The sequence below is a fragment of the Camelus ferus genome, chromosome 1, assembly GCF_009834535.1.
Source record: "Camelus ferus isolate YT-003-E chromosome 1, BCGSAC_Cfer_1.0, whole genome shotgun sequence".
Classification (NCBI taxonomy): domain Eukaryota; kingdom Metazoa; phylum Chordata; class Mammalia; order Artiodactyla; family Camelidae; genus Camelus; species Camelus ferus.
Genome location: NC_045696.1, coordinates 24,841,859 through 24,860,159, shown reverse-complemented (window position 1 = coordinate 24,860,159; position 18,301 = coordinate 24,841,859). Strand labels below are relative to the sequence as shown.

Here is an 18,301-nt window from a genome sequence, read left to right as displayed (position 1 = left end):
AGATTTTTAAACAATTTAGGGAAAAAATAATGATGAATTTATTGAAGCAGTAAGGCTCACGATTCCATGGGTTTGGGAAAGATCATTACCCTAAAAACAGCCTACTAAGTAAGGTTCTACAAATTTCTGTACTCTTACTACTCGAAGTGTGGTACATATACCCATAGGCATCACCTGGGGGGTTATTAGAATTTTAGAATCTTGGGTTTCACCTCCAACCTATGGAAAAGAATCTGCATTTTTAAACACCATTCCCAGGTGTCCTGTATCACATATTGTAAGTTCTATCATCTTAGAAAAATGACTCCATTTTTCTGAATTTCACTTTCTTCACTTGCGAAATGAGAAAGATGAATTAATCTATCTTAACATCTCTTCTATAGGCCACTCGAGGGAGCACAGGCGTTGGCAAACTGGCTTGTGGGCTAAATCTGACCAGCAAGCTAAAAATGGTTTTTACATTTCAAATGGATGAAAAGAATAATAGTATTTTGTGACATCTAAAAATTACAACAAATTCAAATTTTAGTGCCCATTAATAAATTTTAATTAGAACACAGATACACTCATTGGTGTATTAATTGTCTGTGGCTGTTTTCATGCTATATGGTAACAGAGTTGAATGGATGCAACAGAGACTGTACGGCCCTCAAAGCCTAAGATATGTAGTATCTGGCCCTTTACAAGGTGCCTCATTAGCTCAGTAGGTAGTGCGTCCATCTCATATCTGGCCCTTTACAAAAATATTTGCGGACACTTGCTAAAATAATAATAGTAACAACCACAACAACCATTTAAGCTGTTACTATGAATCAGAAAGTGTACTAAGAACACATATGCATATAATTTGAATATATATGCATATAGATACATACTTTTATATACGGTAGTTTGTTCAGCTATCTCTGTACTTCCATTTGATTCTACTTAAAAATTTTGAAACCATCTGATTAATCCCAGTTTTTCAGAGTGTTTTTCCTTTTCAAAGGCAGATGTAATCACAATGATTTTTATATTGAGGAGTGTGAGATATGCCCCCCAAAAGGTACATTTCAGAACCTCTAGTGGGGGAAGGAGGAGTATGTAAAATCTAAATAAAAGATACTTATATGAAATAAATTACTGAAATTTCAATAAAATATCCTAGGCAGGTAGGAATTCATGCAAAATGAGAGAAAGCATACGAATTTGTATAGTTAAGGATGATTTTTAAGACTCATCAGATCTTTAATTTTCTTATTTTCTATTTACTGTTATTAATATCTAAAAGGTCTGATATTTTATTTTTGTCAATTAAGTATGTCAGAAGCATACTTAGTAATTATATCTGAGTTTTCCCAATTGAAAATGTAGGCAACTTTCTAACTACTAATCAAAACAATAATCTAAGAAAGTCTACCACACAAGTTTATATATAATCTAAACTATACTAAAATGATGTACAATGATGTCAACTATGATATGACACAAAATTTAGGGGCCTAGACTTCAGATTTCTTTGATTTTCAAATTAAGGTACCACTACATTACAGAAACATAAAATGCCTATCAAGAGAATTCCAACTGAGTAAGTTCTAAATGATAAATTGTATATTAGTACCATTTCAACTGTATTTGAATGAAAACTCAAGCATTTCCAGGATTCATTGTTAGCTCACATATCCAATTGAAAAGAAATAATTTGAATTTCTAGCTGATTTTTTAAGATTGTTCGAGTATGTATGCATTCAGTAATTTTTAAAAGAAATTTAAACCAAAGAAAATGACCTGCTTTTCCAAAATCTCTACAGGAAACTATTCCTTGTGAACTTTAAAGTTCCTGCTTTTCTTATTGCCATAAAGTAGAACAAATAGTCTTACTTTATTACCATAAAGTAGTAAACCAGGACAATAAAGTTCAGCTTTATTATCACAAATTTGTTTTAATTTTTGTTTTGCTTTACCGTAACGGGACAAAAGAAAAAGAAAGTTGCAGTATATGCTTACATTGTTTGTTTTGCAATTGACAATTTACCTATGTAAAAACTTTCCTCAAAAGCAGGGTTATTTGAACAAATGAAATTGAAATAAGATGTTTATTAAGGCATGATTTCAAATACTGAATTAATTTCTCTATTACTGAATTATTCTGGCTTTTTAGTCTTGAATATTTGTATTTGTTCTCTATTTACAACTCCTTGTAGAAGATTTTCTAGATACTAATTATCTGGAAAGTGAAATAAAATACAGGACATACAATTTACTAAACACACATACAAACTTTCTTCATAATAATGTTTGATATAGTAGGTACCCATAATCATAGTAATTTTTTATACCATAGTGTCATAGCATTCTTTATCTCAGAATACAGACCATATTGATTATATTAAACACAATTTTTTAATATAAATACTTAAAGTATTAGTTCTTACCAGATCTTGCCCAGCACATCAAACAGAGAAAAATGTATACTCTCATTTGGAATCTGATAAAAGTAAAAGAAGCACTCAGATTAACCAAAAAAAGAAATTCTGAAATTCATTAAAGTTTCTCTTTGGCAGGACTGTCACAGACGGGTAGGTTTTAATGTAGAATATTCCTGGCCTTTCGCTCCTCCCTGTTTGTTGAAAAGGTGAGGTAGTTTGCCTTCTCCCATTTGGCTTGTGGTCATAAGAAGGATTTTTAAGTTACAGACTCTGTAATAAGTCACAAACATTCAGCTATACAAGCTGAATTTAAGGGAAAGAAAAGTCTAATTATATCTTTCTTTATTCCTCTTAACCTCAGGATTTCAGAAGTGGTCAGGAAGAATATGTTTGTTGAAAACCTAAAGCAAATGCAATGTTAGAAAATGCTAGTAATGAAAAGAGTCAGAAAAGTTGTGGTTTATGTTCATTTTGATTACAAACTGAGTTGTCTTTATACACCATAAAATCAATAATAAAATCCATATCCATAAAGCTGCCAAGTATAAAATATGGCCTTTTTATATTTATGTCATTTTGCAACCCAAACTCAGTGGCTATTTTAAAATTCAAAATGCTAGCCTGTCTCTTGAAATTTACAATTTGAAAATAAAAATGTTTTTGTTTTTAAAATACCATTTTAAAATTATTACAGTTTCTCTTTTCACACACTTACTTATTTTTTCCCTTATTTTCCTCCCAGCCATGGACTTTAATAGGCAAGGAAAATAGGAAATTGTTCTTCTCTATGTACGTGCATTGACAGTTCAAAAATTAAATTTATCTTTTGGAAATTCAAGTATTTGTAGATTTCCAAAGATATTTTAAGAACAGAGGTGTTTAATTTACAGCATCAATCAGTAGAAACTATCCTGAGGTCTGGGGAAGTGTTTCAGAGGATTCACAAACTAAATGAGATATTCATTTAAAAATCATGAAAAATTTAAATGCTGATGAAATCTCATCATCATTTGGACCTGTCTGCTCTCTGGGAACTTATGTGAGACTTCATTTTTAAAGGGGTACCACCACTTTGATTTGACTGGAGACCAACAAATAACCAAGGTCCTTCCTCATCATTTAGCTGTAATAACTGTACTTCTCTAACAAAGGTACAAGGAAAGCACATCATTTCAGAATGTGGAAAGAAAGAGAATGTAATTGTGCTAAGAGAAATTCTTCTTAACAAGTTTATGCTCAAGTTAAAAGGTAAGCCTTTCCCATGTAATGTAAATTGCCTTTCGCTTTGTGTTTTTAATGTGACACTGTAATATGAACCATGCATATTATTTTCATCTTAACCATTCTAAAGAGCTCATATTGAAAATACCAACTTGGCATTTAAGATAGTACAATACATGGCAGAGTTTCAAAATATAAAATTATATTTCATTTTCTTTTCTTTTTTTTTTACTTACTGCCAATAGTAAGAAAGTTGGGATTGTTAATATCCATTATTAAATGGGAAAATATTGAGGAATCATGAAATATTATGAGAGTACCTGTAGTTTAGTAAGACAATATTTATGTATAATTTAGTCTCCTTGGATATAAAAAAATGATTTTAAGAATCTTACAGTCATGCACACAGTATAAATCATACTATAAAAGTGAAAATGAGGATGACGATGATGATGAAATAAAATTGGTGGGATCCTATGCACTAAGCATGCTTCTAAGCACTTTACAGGTAATTATAGTAGGTAGCTGAATAGTGTTTATTGAGAAGGGGGAGTCATTTTTTGTCAGAATGTATTTTGGCACAATCTTTTCATATGATTTAGCAAACTGTGTTAAAATGTTTAATGATCTTACCCTTTGGTTCTGCATTTAAACATCCAAGAAACTTTCCTACAGAAATACTAACACATGTGCACAAAGATATATGAGCAAGGACGTTCATCTCAGCATTTTTATAATAGTCAAAAAATGGAAACATTGTAAATAATAGTGGGGGATTAGTCTAATTATATATATATATACTGTGAATTAAAATTAATGATGTAGATAAATCAATATTTCCTGGTATAGAAAGCCTCCATTACATGGCTTTAGGCAATAAACGGCAAGCTAAAAAACAATATGTAAGTAAGGTTATTTTCCTAAAATATATTTTATGTTTAAGCATAGATCAAAGTTAGAAAGGTTTTCCTCCAAAATGTTATCTCTGCTTGGTAGACTCATTTATCATTTTCACTTTCTTAGTTGTCTTTTTAAATATTACAAATATTTCTTTCCAATAAATATCTAATATAAGTAAAACAACACAAAAAGTTCTATTTACTTAAGACAAATATAGTTAGGAAAATCAGAATAAAGACAAAATTAGGGTAAGAGAAAAAATGAAGACAAAAGTGAGGTCAATTTTTAAAAAGCATCCACTACACTCCCTTAATGTTTATTTCCCAAGTTTCTCCATTCATTCGTCATGTATTCATTCACTTATGCAACTTTTATTAAGCATCTACTGATTTCCAGACATAACTTAGTTGCTGGACACACAAATGAGAGACATTCATTTAGTTGAACTGTATTATTTCAACAACGACTTATGATATCTCTAAAGAGGTGTCAGAGATTGCTCTAGACACTGAAATATTATTTACCCTGTAGTATTTCACAGTGAGAAGGGCTTGGAAAAGGCCTATCTTGGAAAATGTATAATCACACATATAGGGAAGCCAGCTAATCTACAGTGCAGAGTTCAGGGAAGCCTTGCAGGAGATGCTGTCTGGGCTGAACTATGAAAGGGAATGTCACCTGAGCAGAGAAGGGGAGAAAGGAACTCTAGATATAGAGATAGAGAGAGAGAGAGAGAGAGAAGAGAGAGAGAGAGAGAGAGAGATGTAAACATTTTCCTATTTGATGTCTTCATGCAGTTCGAGGTATAACCTGCTGATAAGAGTGAAGAAAAGTTAATTCTTTACAGTGTTCCATGCATTTAACCCATTTAATCTTATATGTGATTAATGGTCCAGGAAATGCTGAGAATAAAATGAATTCTTTTTAAGGGATCACTAGGTTTATCACCATGCATTCACTCAGTTTGAATTAGGAAATACAGTAAGCTTACAGCAGAAAAACTATACAGATTGAGGTCAAATTCTGAACAAACAGCTAACAGCATGAGCTGACTTTCAGAGCTTATAACATCAAATAATTACTCTAGAAGTACATGTACCATAAACTTATATACTGCCAAAAGAAAAGAGGATGTGGTAAGAATACCAAAATCATACACACTATAGACAAAGAATGATGCAAAATTCAAAACAACAAGAAAATATTATCATGGCGTATATGTGCACTGCACATTTTACAATGAAATCTGAAGTTATAGCTCCCAGATAAGCAGTATCTGTTGGAAAGTTAAAGAGAAAATATTTTGGTTTGCATAAGATTTATGGGAAGATTTATGGGGAAAATGAACTCTAAAATAGATCTAAACATAATACAAACCTTCAAGGACCTATACATTTGATCAAGATATATTTGTTTTATGCCTACAATGTGCAAATTTTCTCAACCCCCTCCTACCTATTACAACAATGTTAATGAGAGAGGAAAGAAAGAATAAATGGAGACAAGACTTGTAGACTCATGATATACCAACTGAAGGTGACTACAGAAGTTACTGACACATAATTTTGAACTTAGATGTTCAAAAAGTCTGTTTCTCCCATTATGCTGTAAGGTTCAAGAGGGCATATCTTACTCTTATACTTACCTTTGTCTCCCAAGGATTAGAAACAGTGCCTGGCACATAGTAAGCACTCAGAAAACATCTATTAAGTGAAGTAATTATATTAGTCCAATCCATTACTCAACAAATAAACCTTGAATTCCAAAAAGTGGAATTACTTATTTAAAGTCATAAAATTAAGTAATGTCAGAGTTCAGTTAGAAATCAGGATTCCAAATATGTGTCCCTTTTCATTAAAAAAGATGATTTCTTTGGTCCAGTAACCATGTAAAAGCATACCTTTTCAATTCAAAATGAATTATCATCACACTTAAGGCCAAACACAGTAAGGCCAAACATTGTCCTTTTACTTAAATGGTATTTACAGGATGATTTAAAGGTCCTATGTAGATATATGGTATCAGAAAGGAAACCAAATTAACAGTTGACAGTTATTTTATCAAAATATTGAAATTCTGAGTAAGTTTTCTTCCTCTTTTGTTTTAATTTTCTTTGTTGTTTTTAGGATCTTTTAAAAACATTTTCCTCCAGCAAGAATTAATTCTTCACCTTGGTACAGTATACAAAGTATGGCCCTGATACAAAGTAAAAACATTGGATCCTATTACAAGAAGCCAGCAGCTATCCTCAAGAATTCTGGCTTCAGTAACAAAACGTACTATAGTCTTTCTAGTATTCCTTGGTATAGACTGTTTTCTCAAGTTCATATGCCTTCTGGAGTCCACCTAAAACCTGCCTACATTTTCACAGAATTCATTAGGCAGCACTTTCTAGGTAAATAAACTTAATTCGAGTACTCTACTGTATCCACATCCATGCATGCATGTATTCATCCTTTCAAAAAGTATATTATGAAGAATATAAATTGTAAATCCTAATGATTTATTCATTTACTCTTTGGAAACAAAGACATTAAGTCTTCCCCTCTTAGCCTAGGGACGCAGTTAATATGTCTTAAATCATCTTTACAGTCATTTTATTTAAAATGTTGGCTGAAAAATTAAAAATCAATTAATAAGGTCGTGCCTTGGAGAATGAAGGACACTCCACAAGCAAGATCTCGCACGCCAACCTTACTTATTCTCACTCACTCGCCGAAGCCGGGTCCGGGCGTGGCGAACGCGAGGTGGGCGGTTACGCGGGGCGCTGGGGGCGGGGGCTCGCAGCCTGGCTCCGCCGGGCGCGCTGACTCTCGTCGCCGGCCCCGCCCCCTCGCCCGGGCCGCGCAGTGAAGCGAGGAGAGGGGGCGTGGTCTCGGGGCCTCTGACAACCTCGGGCCGAGACGGAGGGATGTTCCCTGCTCAGGAGGAAGCAGACAGAACGGTGTTTGTAGGAAACTTAGAGGCCCGAGTGCGGGAAGAGATTCTGTACGAGCTGTTCCTTCAGGTACCGTCGGCGGGGAAGGGGTGGCGGAGGGGCAGGGCGCGTTGAGCCGGAAGCCCAGCTGGAGGGGCGGGCCGCACCTGAACCGTCCGGAGCCCGGCCCCCTTCCGTCCCCATCCTACGCTTGGGTTTTAATTTCGTTCCGCTTTGGCGCACCTGCCTCCAGGTGAGCATCTAGGAGGTGAAGTGACATAATGTGCGCCCCATTCCCATCCCCTTCCCCTCCGCACTGCAAAGTCCTGGGATAAGCAGTGATTGGGCTTCCCCCAACCCCCAGCCCTGAGTAAGGGCTTCGTGCAGGCTGCATGGGCCTTTGGTGCGGTCAAGCCAAACAGAAACAGCCCTGTCACTATCTTCCTTCAGGTGATAAGCACCCTCACATCTTGCAAAATGGGAGGAGTAGATTTTACCATGTTTGCATATACATTACTTATTCCCCCAACCCTTTTATGTGGCGGGTGTTTTTACTGATTTAATGATAAATGAGATTTGAGATGATTTGAGCAGCCAAATCATGGCTGTGACCGATTGACTCCCTGGCCAGTTCCCTTTATTTCACACCAAGAAGACCTTCTGGAAACTTTTCTAGACTTGATACTTACAGGATTAAACCTGTCTCCTGTAAGCACTCACCTACTGTATACACAGGTTTCACTTGCTAAAGAAATATCCTCATTCAGCTATTCATTTAACCGTTTAATGATCCAGAATCACATGGCAAACACTAAGAAGGGTGCTGGGCATACAAATTTAAGAGACAGCCCTCGGTCTTTCTAAAAGACGAAATTTAAAATTAAACACCATATTTTTAGATAATCTGCAGAAGAGAGAGACACAGAGTATAGCAAAGTTGTTTAGAGTGTGAACTCTGATGTCAGCAGTGTGACTTTGGGCAAGTAAATGAATAGCTCAGTGCCTCAGTTTCCTCAAATGTCTATGAGAGTAATAATATATACAATATGATGTGGTGTGAAGATTGAATAAAATAAATCTACAATGTGATGTAGTGTGACAATTGAAAAATGATGTGATTGTTGCTACAAGCAAGTCTTATTGAACTATATCGTTAAAAATGCTTAGGAATATCTTTGAATTTGTGAAATTCAAAGCATGTAAGCATATTCTGTGCATTTGTGATATCATATATTTAATATCAGTAGTAGAAAAGTACTGTATAAAATTGGTTTATTTTATTATTGAGTATTTATCCTTTTACTAATTTCTTCCATATTCCTGATTATCCTTTGAAGAGTGAAAATCACGTTTACTGTCTGTATTTTAACCAGTAAATACTGAAGTACAGATTTCAAGGGGGAAAATAGTGAATTCAGTTTCAAATACATTCAGTTTGAAGTACAATCACATGACACTCTCTAGGAAACTGTCTCCATGAAAGAGCCATAGGTGGGAGAAAGCAATTTATTGAAGAGGTGATCCTTGAAGCCAGAAGAGAACATGAGCTATTCCCTGGGAAAGTAAAGAATGAAAAAAGAGAGACTAAATCTTAAAATACAGCATCATTTTAAAGATGATAATCAACAGTTTTATTTAGATTAAAAGCAATTTCTTAATATATTTGTCCAACACAACAGAGAAAAATAATCAATCATTAAAGTACAATGAAAAAGCATTAGCCATTCACCATCAAATCTTAGCTATTTATAAGTCTTGGTGAGTACTTCTAATCATGATCATGGTAGAAATGTAACTTTTTTAGTTGTAATTAACATTTTTTACAATATTTGACTCTGTATTGCTAATTGTAGGTTTTACTATCAATAAAATCTGAATATTTTCAATTCATTTTATTTTATTCTATTTTAATAATACACCATGAATAATATTCTCTTGTTGTTGGATTTAGGCCTTCCTAATTTTTCATTCTTATAAATGACGCACTTACTTAAAAGTCTTAAACATATTAAAACACTTTCTACTTTGGGAATATTTACCAAATGGGATTACCAGATTAAAATACAGTTTCTGTATAGATCAAAAATTTAGTTTCTCTTGTAAAAGTGTTTAATCTTATTAGAAAAAAATAGTCTTTGATATAATGTTAGCAGTTTCTTTATGATAACTCAACCAGCATTGAGTTTGTAATTTCAATTTGTTTTTGAGTTATACACTGTTAATATGGAGACAAAGTAGTATTTTAACCTTAGATTTAAATGTTCTCTAAGTTGTTTTGTTAAGCCTAACATAAGAGTAACATATCTTTCCTTTTAAGATTTGGAACTATTACCTAAAATTTCCCATTCTTAACACCATGAATGTTTATTGATGAGCCAGAAAATACCAAGAAAGTGTTATGAGGTGTGATATTTATTTTTAGGAAAATACATTATTAATGAAGCTACATAAAGCTGTTATTGCTAACAGATTTTTTTTAGTCTAAAGTTTGAATATACTTGACTTTCTGAGTATAAAAAAATCTTTAGATTTATAAGAAAATAATTTTTAAGTTTCTTATAGGCTGGGCCATTAACCAAAGTAACTATATGCAAGGACAGAGAAGGAAAGCCAAAGTCTTTTGGATTTGTCTGCTTTAAGCACCCAGAATCGGTGTCTTATGCCATAGCTTTGCTGAATGGAATTCGTTTATATGGAAGACCAATTAATGTGCAGTATCGATTTGGTAAGTCCTGTCAGTGATGAATCCAAGTGTGCTTTGTTGGTGGTGGTGTTCCCAGAGGTGTAAACATTTTGTTTTCTATCTAGCCTAAGACCAAAAAAATGCCCCTGTGGTCTCTTAAATTTTCTGAGAACACACACAGACATTCATAATGTTATATAATTAATTAATATTATCAATTACACTGCCAACTCTATAGCATCTTTTCTACATTAAAATTTTAAATGTTCTCCTTTAATATCAGCCAGCAAATAACTATGACAATTGCTCTTGGCTGTTGTAAATTAAACAAATCTAAATGAACTGGGATGTACAACTCGAGCTTTTTTTACAGCAAGGCTATCTGCTGATCTTCTTGTCAATGCTAATGTGTGGTATCACATATCTACTATTTGGAAGATAGGGCAGTTGCCTTAGTCTGTCTCCTTGAGCTATACATATCGCCCTGAATCTGAGCCCCTGCAAAAGCAGCTGGCCAAAGGCTGACTCTAATAGCCATGGAGCAAAGCTTCCTGACATGAATGGCCTCAAACGCCTTCTCCTGTACACATACCAGAAGCTGATCATCTTTGATTAGATACCCAGAGAACACTGTACTGTTACTCAAGCCCTTTCATAGTTTAAGGGACTGACAGAAGCATTGCTTATGCTTATGTTGCAATGCTTGCAACGCTTATGTTGCCTCCCTCCCCTAATGATTCAGGCTTATTGATGTAGCCTTTGTTTGATTTTTATCCCTCTTGCTGTACAAAAAGAAAAAGTATATATGTGTGTGTGTGTGTGTGTGTGTGTGTGTGTATGAATAAGAAGGCAATGTCTTGTTGCAAAGGAAAAGTGCAATTCTGCATTTTATTTTGCTTTCTTTTGTCTTTGCAAAGGTAATTGGCTGCATCATGCTCTCAAGTACTAGCCAGTTAACTCCTCCAGGCTGGCAAAACAGGCCAGGCTATATCATGTCCTGGCACATCCCTAGCCAACTGCTCAGCCTCCTCTGTCAGGTTGCCTTCACTTTTGTCAGTGCAGTTTAGCAAACTCATGCCTCTACACAGGAGGCAAATAGCAGTGATTATTTGCCATTTTTAGTTTACAAGTGTGTAGAATTAAACAGCATCGTGTATCTTATATGGAACCCTATGTCAGTACAGTTCTCTACAGCCATTGCTTTGGACAAAGCCTGGTTGTAATGCAGTCATTTATACTGATGTAAACAACCTGTAAATATTACTTGAGAGATCAAAGACATATTCATGTATTTTACATGGAGTTTTTTTAAGTGGTTGAATGTTAGAGCTTCAAAATATGTACCGTGAAGCAATCTGTTATTCTGGTTTTTTTTTAAAGGGAGTTCTCGCTCTTGTGAACCAGCTAACCAAAGTTTTGAAAGCTGTGTTAAGATAAATTCACACAGTTACAGGTAATTAAAATTTTTTCATAAAGAAAAGCATATAAATATGGTCTTATTCCAGGAAGGGTTTTTCTTTATTTTGGACTATTGTAAAACTCTACTATTTAGACATAGGATATTTTCTCTGAAACCATGAAAAGTGACAGAAAATACTTTCATTTAAAGTGCAGTCAATATTTTCAGCAATAGGTGGGAGAGATTTATTTTTGTAGTGTACTTTATAGTTTGCCATGTACTTTTCATAGCTGTTAAATCACTTAAGCATCCAAAGTCTCATTGCGATGGATCATAGAGATACTATTATCCATGTTTTATACTTGAATAAATATAGAGATGCAAAGTTAACTAATTTCCAAGGGCACAAAGATGACAAACTGATAGTTGCTAGGCTTAAAATTAAGCCTTTTGATATTTAACCACTCTACTATTTATTTCACTATTTTAATAACTTCTCTATGGTAATTTTCAGAATGTTCTCAAATATTGTGTCATCTGATTTCTTAATGCAAAGGTAGCCTCCAGTTCAGCAATCCCAGAGGTCATGGAACAGACAGTCTCCCAAACCAAATTAAGATGCTCAAACCACACCATTTATTAAGCCAATTTAAAAGATACAATGAAAAGCAAAAAGAAAGTCACTGGATAGGTTTGCATATGTAGGTTAGAATACAAGTGGGCAGAAGGACCATACTAGGCAAGTTCTGATTATGCTAATATTCACATGCCCTGTTTCTCTGCTGCATCAACCTTCTGCACTGATAGTGTGGTTACAAGGACTAGAGTTGAGGTCTGAGTAAAGGATTCTATTCAGATAGAAAGTTCCTGGAGTGAATCTCATTTGCTTACTCTCTCAAAGAGACATAGGGGCAAATAGACTTGGCCACAGAGGGAGTTAGATGCCCACAGGTTTTGTATGAGTTTCTTAGGAGAGCAAAGACGGGGAGAGCAGCGTAACTGTTAGCTCAGAGCGCACATCCTGAGGGCTTGGAATCTCCTTCCCTTTCTGTCTATGAGCAACAATCTGATTTGTTCCATCATATTTTCTATTGAATTATCTATCTGTGGCATCTCGTACAACATACTAACTTACTTATTATGCATATGTAATATGTATTATGAATTCTACCTGTGTCTTCCAAGTCACTTGCTTATTCTAACACAATTTCATCACTATCTCCTAAGCTTATGTTAAGCCGAGTTCTGGTTACATTAATATTCATAGACCCTCTTTCTCTCTCTGCTGCGTCAGCTGCATCAGTGTGGCTTACTTCAAGGCTACTCCAAGCATTTCTTATGAGTTTCATCCATCCTGATTGTGTTCTTGTTTTCTGCAGCAGAACTGAATATTCTCGAGGAAACTAGCAACAGCTGATGCTTTCATCCCTGTTAATTCTGTCGGCCCTCTGAGGCATAGAAGAGTGGCTCTTGCGACTGGCAATTACCCAGGCTTATCTTTAGGAGAAGTGCTGCTCCCCAAGTACAACACGGTGTCTTCATTCTCCCCAGCATTTCTGCATCAGTGAAATCGGGAGAAAGTAGGTGCTGAAATCAGATTGCCTGAAGTGAATCCTGCTTCTGCCACTTTATTAACAGTATAACCTTAGACAAGTTATTTCACCACAACGTGCCCCACCTCTAAAATGAGGATAATACCTCAAAAGGTTACTATGAGAATCAAATTTTATAATAAATCCAAGGTATTTAAAATACTGGGTGCATGCTTAGTAAGAAGAAAAATCGTTCATCCTTCACATCCTTACTTCCTATTCCCTTCTCTCTTTTTTGAGATTTTTTTTTTCAATTTTTTGTGGGGGGTGATTGGGTTTATTTATTCATTTATTTTTAGGGAAGGTACTGGGAATTGAACCCAGGACCTCATGCATGCTAAGCATGCTGTCTGTCACTTGAGCTATACCCTCCCCCCCATTTACTTCTTAACCCCATTGTCATATGGAAGCTGTTCTTTTAAAGGTTATCAGGAACTTTGTGATCAACAATTGAGTGGCTTTGATGCTTACCCAGTTTACTCTTCTATAACCGCCTACACTGTCTAGTTATTTCCTTAACGAAATCCACTCTTCCACTGGCTTCTCTGGTACTACTCTCACCACTTACAAATGGGGTCTCCCCCTGTCCTTCTGAATGCTTCCTGTCATTCTCCTGCCCTTGTCTTTGCCCCCACCTACCTATGTTGATGTCACCCTTCTTCACAGTACACTTCCCGTCCTCAAGATTAGTAGCATCCACATTAAAACTGTGGACTACTATGGAGCAGGTCAACTGGTGAAGACTAGCTGTAGAATCTAGCTGCTATGTGTAACAGTGGAATTTATTAGACATCTCCATAGAAGCAAATGTTACACTTATAAATGACACTTCAGGATGCTGCCATTTTTAAATTAGGAATCGATATTATCTTGATTAATTCTTGGAAGAAAACAGCAAATATGTGTTCATGTTAACACCAGCAGTCCATTTAGAGATGAGTATAATTTTTATAGTTAAACAGTGAAGATACATTGAAAACTAAATTGAGAAAATTTCTACTTTTCTTTCACTTTTTTATTTGTAGAAGATGGAGTGTACCATTGTTGATTATTAATGACTTTCTTTGCTTTCTTCATATCTAAGTCATCTTTGTCTTTATATGGCGGTAACATCGATTAGTATTTTCCTATCAAAAAGCCAGATGTGACTCTAAATATTGAGATTTCAATATATAGTAATAAGTAAAACTTGAGGTACTGCTATGTCATGGCATTATCAGTGTAATAACTGTTGGTGTGTATAATTTATCCTAATTGAGGCCTCTTAGAGAATCTTTTTTTAATTATGAAGAACTATCTTTTTTTTTAAGAATAAAGGACATTTTACATAGGGATTTTAACTTTTTATTACTTCTTTTACCTCCCCCAAGAAATGAAGAAGCTGTGGGCAGATCTTCCTTTCCCATGCAGTTCTTTCCAGTTAATAATGCAGCTTTACCTCAAGAATATTCTTTTTTTCAGAAGATGGTAAGTTTGATATGCCTTTGCCTCAATATATAATATGATACAAACTATAAAGAAGATGAAAACTACTTGGAACTTGAGTTGCTCAAATATAAATCTAGAATGAGGGCAGAAGCCACCCCGAGCACTGTGCCCACCCCAGTGGTGCTCTGCTCTAACACAGTCATCTGAATTCCCACTCACAGGACCTCAGCACACGGGGGCAGTGGCAGCAAAGTGGCAGATGCCAGTGATGTTGCACTGCCCGAGTTAAATTTGAGTATAGAGTTCCCATTTAAATGACTATTTTAAAAGGTATTTTTAGAATTGAATAATTTCATCTAGTGAAGCATTTTTATGTAATGTAGTCATCAATCACATATATTGCTTTTAGACGTGGATTTTTTTTAAGTATATTTCTTCATTTAACCAAAGGCAAAGATTCTCAATTGGTTGAATAAAGTACATTATTTCCAAAGACTCAAAAATATGGTTCCAGCCTAGAAATCCTAATGATGGTCTTTATTGTTAAAGGGGAACTTAGGAAATTTTTTCTTCTAACTCCTCATATTATACATGATAAAATTGAGGTTCAGGGATATTAATTAACAAGCCCAAGATTATACAACTTGTTAGTGACAGATATTGGGCAATAACACAGGTATTCTGATTCCACAGGGTGTAATTTTTTTCAAACATCCAACATACATGTGAGCTTCAGATTTTTCAATCAGCCACTTTTTCTTTTAAGCGTAAGGAAAATTAATTTTTGGAATATACTTTTCTTAGTGTAATGAGATATTATTAAATAATCAATTTTTGTCTAAAATTGTTAATATCTTCTTTGTGGCATTTTTACCTTTGATGAGATGAGAAATACACACACACACACACACACACGCTAATCTTTAATCAACTTTGAATAGTTAGGAATTTAGGTTAAAAACTGTTTTAAGAACAGGAAAGTGTCTATCTTAACAATTGACTACTATGCTGTACAATATGGTGGCCATTAGCCATCCATAATAACCTGAGTTTTTTTATTTTATTTAATTTTAATTAATTTAAATTTGAAGGCAGAGACTTGGTTTAGTTGTTGCAAAATTTTTAAATAAGTTTAAAAGAATTTAGGTAAGTATATCTACTTTTTCAACTAAATTTAATGTATCTCAGTTCATCTGAAGTATTTTCAATGAAAATTGGCATCCAAATTTACATATGCTATAAGTATAAAAGACACATCAGATTTCAAAGACATAGTATAAAAAAAAGTGAAGTATCTCATTAATAGTTTTATATTCGTTACATGTTGAAATGACAATATTTTGGGTATTTGGGAATAAATAAAATACATTAATTGCATCTGTTTCATTTTCATTTTCATATTGTCTCATTTTATTTTCATTTTAAACTATGAAGTTTCATATTTTTATTGTCATATTTCACCTGTTCCATTTTCATATTTCATTTATTTTCATATATTTATTTAATATTTCATTTAATATGAATTTTGCTCATATTTTCATATTATTTCATTTTATTTTCATCATAGGCTTATAGGGCTACTAGAAGATTTAAAACTGCGTATGTGACTTGCATTCTGTTTCTATAGGACAGCACTAATCTGTATTGTAGTAAGCTAGATACTACCGTGAATCTTTATTTTAACCATTTAAGGAATGACCACATCTCTACTATGAAAAGTTACTGTCCTTCTTATACTAACACATAGTTTGCTTCACTTATAGTTATTTGTATGATGAATGTAAACTGTTAACTTTGGGGGGGGCTTGTTTTGGTAGATGAATGTTTCTTTTCTTCACAGCAGTGGCATGCATATAATCCAGCATTGCAACTCCCTTACTATGAGATGACAGCACCACTTCCTAACAGCACATCAGTGCCTTCCTCCTTGAATCATGTTGCAGATCTAGAGGCTGGACCCAGCTCTTATGAATGGCCTCACCAACAACCAAGTGACTCAGACCTTTATCAGACGAATAAACGAAAGAGGCAAAAACAAACTAGTGATAGTGACAGCAGCACAGAAAACAGTAGAGGAAATGAATATAGCCAGAAGTTCCGCAAATGCAAGAAAAAAAGATATTAGTATTTACCTTCAAATGAAATGGATCTACACTGGTCTTACTTCCCTTAAAAGAAGAAAAAATCTATATTCCACTAAATGACCAATTTCATGAAATATATAATAATATGACATCTGATTTGCTATTCAGTTTTTGTCTTGAATGACAAAAACTTAGAAATAGTATAACATGCTTTTTGTATTTGTAATGGTGGTGTTAACAAGAAGTACACTTTGAATTGTTGTATTTTTGTATCGATGATGAACTTGCTCTACACTATTAATCAAAAGTCTCTTTTACTGAGCACTTAGGGACAGGCACCATGCTCTCCTCGATTGTCGATTGTCGCCTGTAACCCTCAGCTGTAAATAAGCTGAGATTAGAGGTGGAGTGGTGAATTTTCTGAATGAAACTAAAGCAGATATTTAAGAGTTGCATGTTTTTTCTAACAAAGACTGGGTAAGCAGGGTTGTTTCCCTTATTACTAATATTTATTTTTTATGTCTAAATATGTTGTCTCTGAGACTTCTTCTCATATAGATTTGTTTCATAAAACAAGGATGTATGACAGTGATTCCAAAGGGAGGGTGATTATCACGTGGCTAGTTTTTGTTTCCTTCTTCTTTCATATGATTGTATATAAATAGAAATGCCTGTCTCTTTGCTTCCCACTTACTAATTGTATTTTATGAAAATTATTTGTCTTTGTCGGTATTTATCCACCTCTTTTGCCAACTGGGTTTGAGAGGGTTTATTTGGCACATTTAGATCTTGATAATGAATAGCAAATAGAGTGATATTTTATTAATATATGATATTTAATGTTTATCATCTACTCAAGTTTCCTATTTCTGGATTATTGATTTTCAGAAGGTAAAATTTATGGTTTATTTGGACATTTTTATTAACTTTGTAACTCATCATAAACTAGAATGATGAAAATACTTATTAAAGCTAATTGAAAGGAACACACAGCTCCATGGGAGTTAACCACCCATTTCAATAGGAAAAGCCATGCTTTGATATTTCTTTTGTGTGTTGCATAGCACCTTATAGATATTTATTATTTAAAATAATAAAAATGTTTTTAGCAAAACGAGTAACTGAATTTCACTTTGGGTTATAAATGTACAATGCAGTAGCATTTTAAGTGTAAATATTAGTCTCTCTCAATTTGATCAACATGAAAAACTAAATTCTGCTTGATGTAATTTGCTCTATATAACTTCATTTTCCTGAATATTCAAACTAAAAAAGATGACTTTTTTCTTTCTAAATTTACACTTCTGCAATTTAGAATCATGCCAAAGGGAAAACATGTCTGTGTAAATAGAATATAATGTATATTTAAACGCATTAACTTCATGTCGGCCTTTCTTCAGTTCTTATACCTTAGGCCTCAATTATTTCATTGGGATTGACATAATAGAAAAAAATATATATATATATATGAAATGTCTTAGCAAGTAAGAGTGGCATATTTAAAAAAAAGAAAACAAAATATTGTTACATGAACTAAAATCTTAGAACTACAAGGAATTCTTGCAACTTCTTCCATTATAAGCAGGTATTATCTGTATATCAACTCTAAGTCAACCAGTTTGAACCAACCAGAAGGCAAATTCACCAATTTGCACTGATGTCTTTCATT

General features: G+C 34.1%; 2 protein-coding genes across 2 annotated transcripts in view; one reads left to right on the top strand and one right to left on the bottom strand.

Moving 5' to 3' along the window:
* LIPI (lipase I) overlaps positions 1–7,365 on the bottom strand; it is a 52,688-nt gene extending 45,323 nt beyond the window's left edge. The window contains exon 1 of the mRNA XM_032479853.1: positions 7,228–7,365. The gene's annotated coding sequence lies outside the window, so the exon portion shown is untranslated. The remainder of the gene's footprint in view (positions 1–7,227) is intronic.
* RBM11 (RNA binding motif protein 11) lies at positions 7,309–17,746 on the top strand. The gene is made up of 5 exons (XM_014558533.2): positions 7,309–7,536; positions 10,009–10,171; positions 11,510–11,582; positions 14,491–14,587; positions 16,389–17,746. The coding sequence occupies exons 1-5, from the start codon at positions 7,441–7,443 to the stop codon at positions 16,671–16,673; spliced, it is 714 nt and encodes a 237-aa protein (XP_014414019.1). The 5' UTR covers positions 7,309–7,440; the 3' UTR covers positions 16,674–17,746.
* Positions 17,747–18,301: the final 555 nt, after the last annotated feature.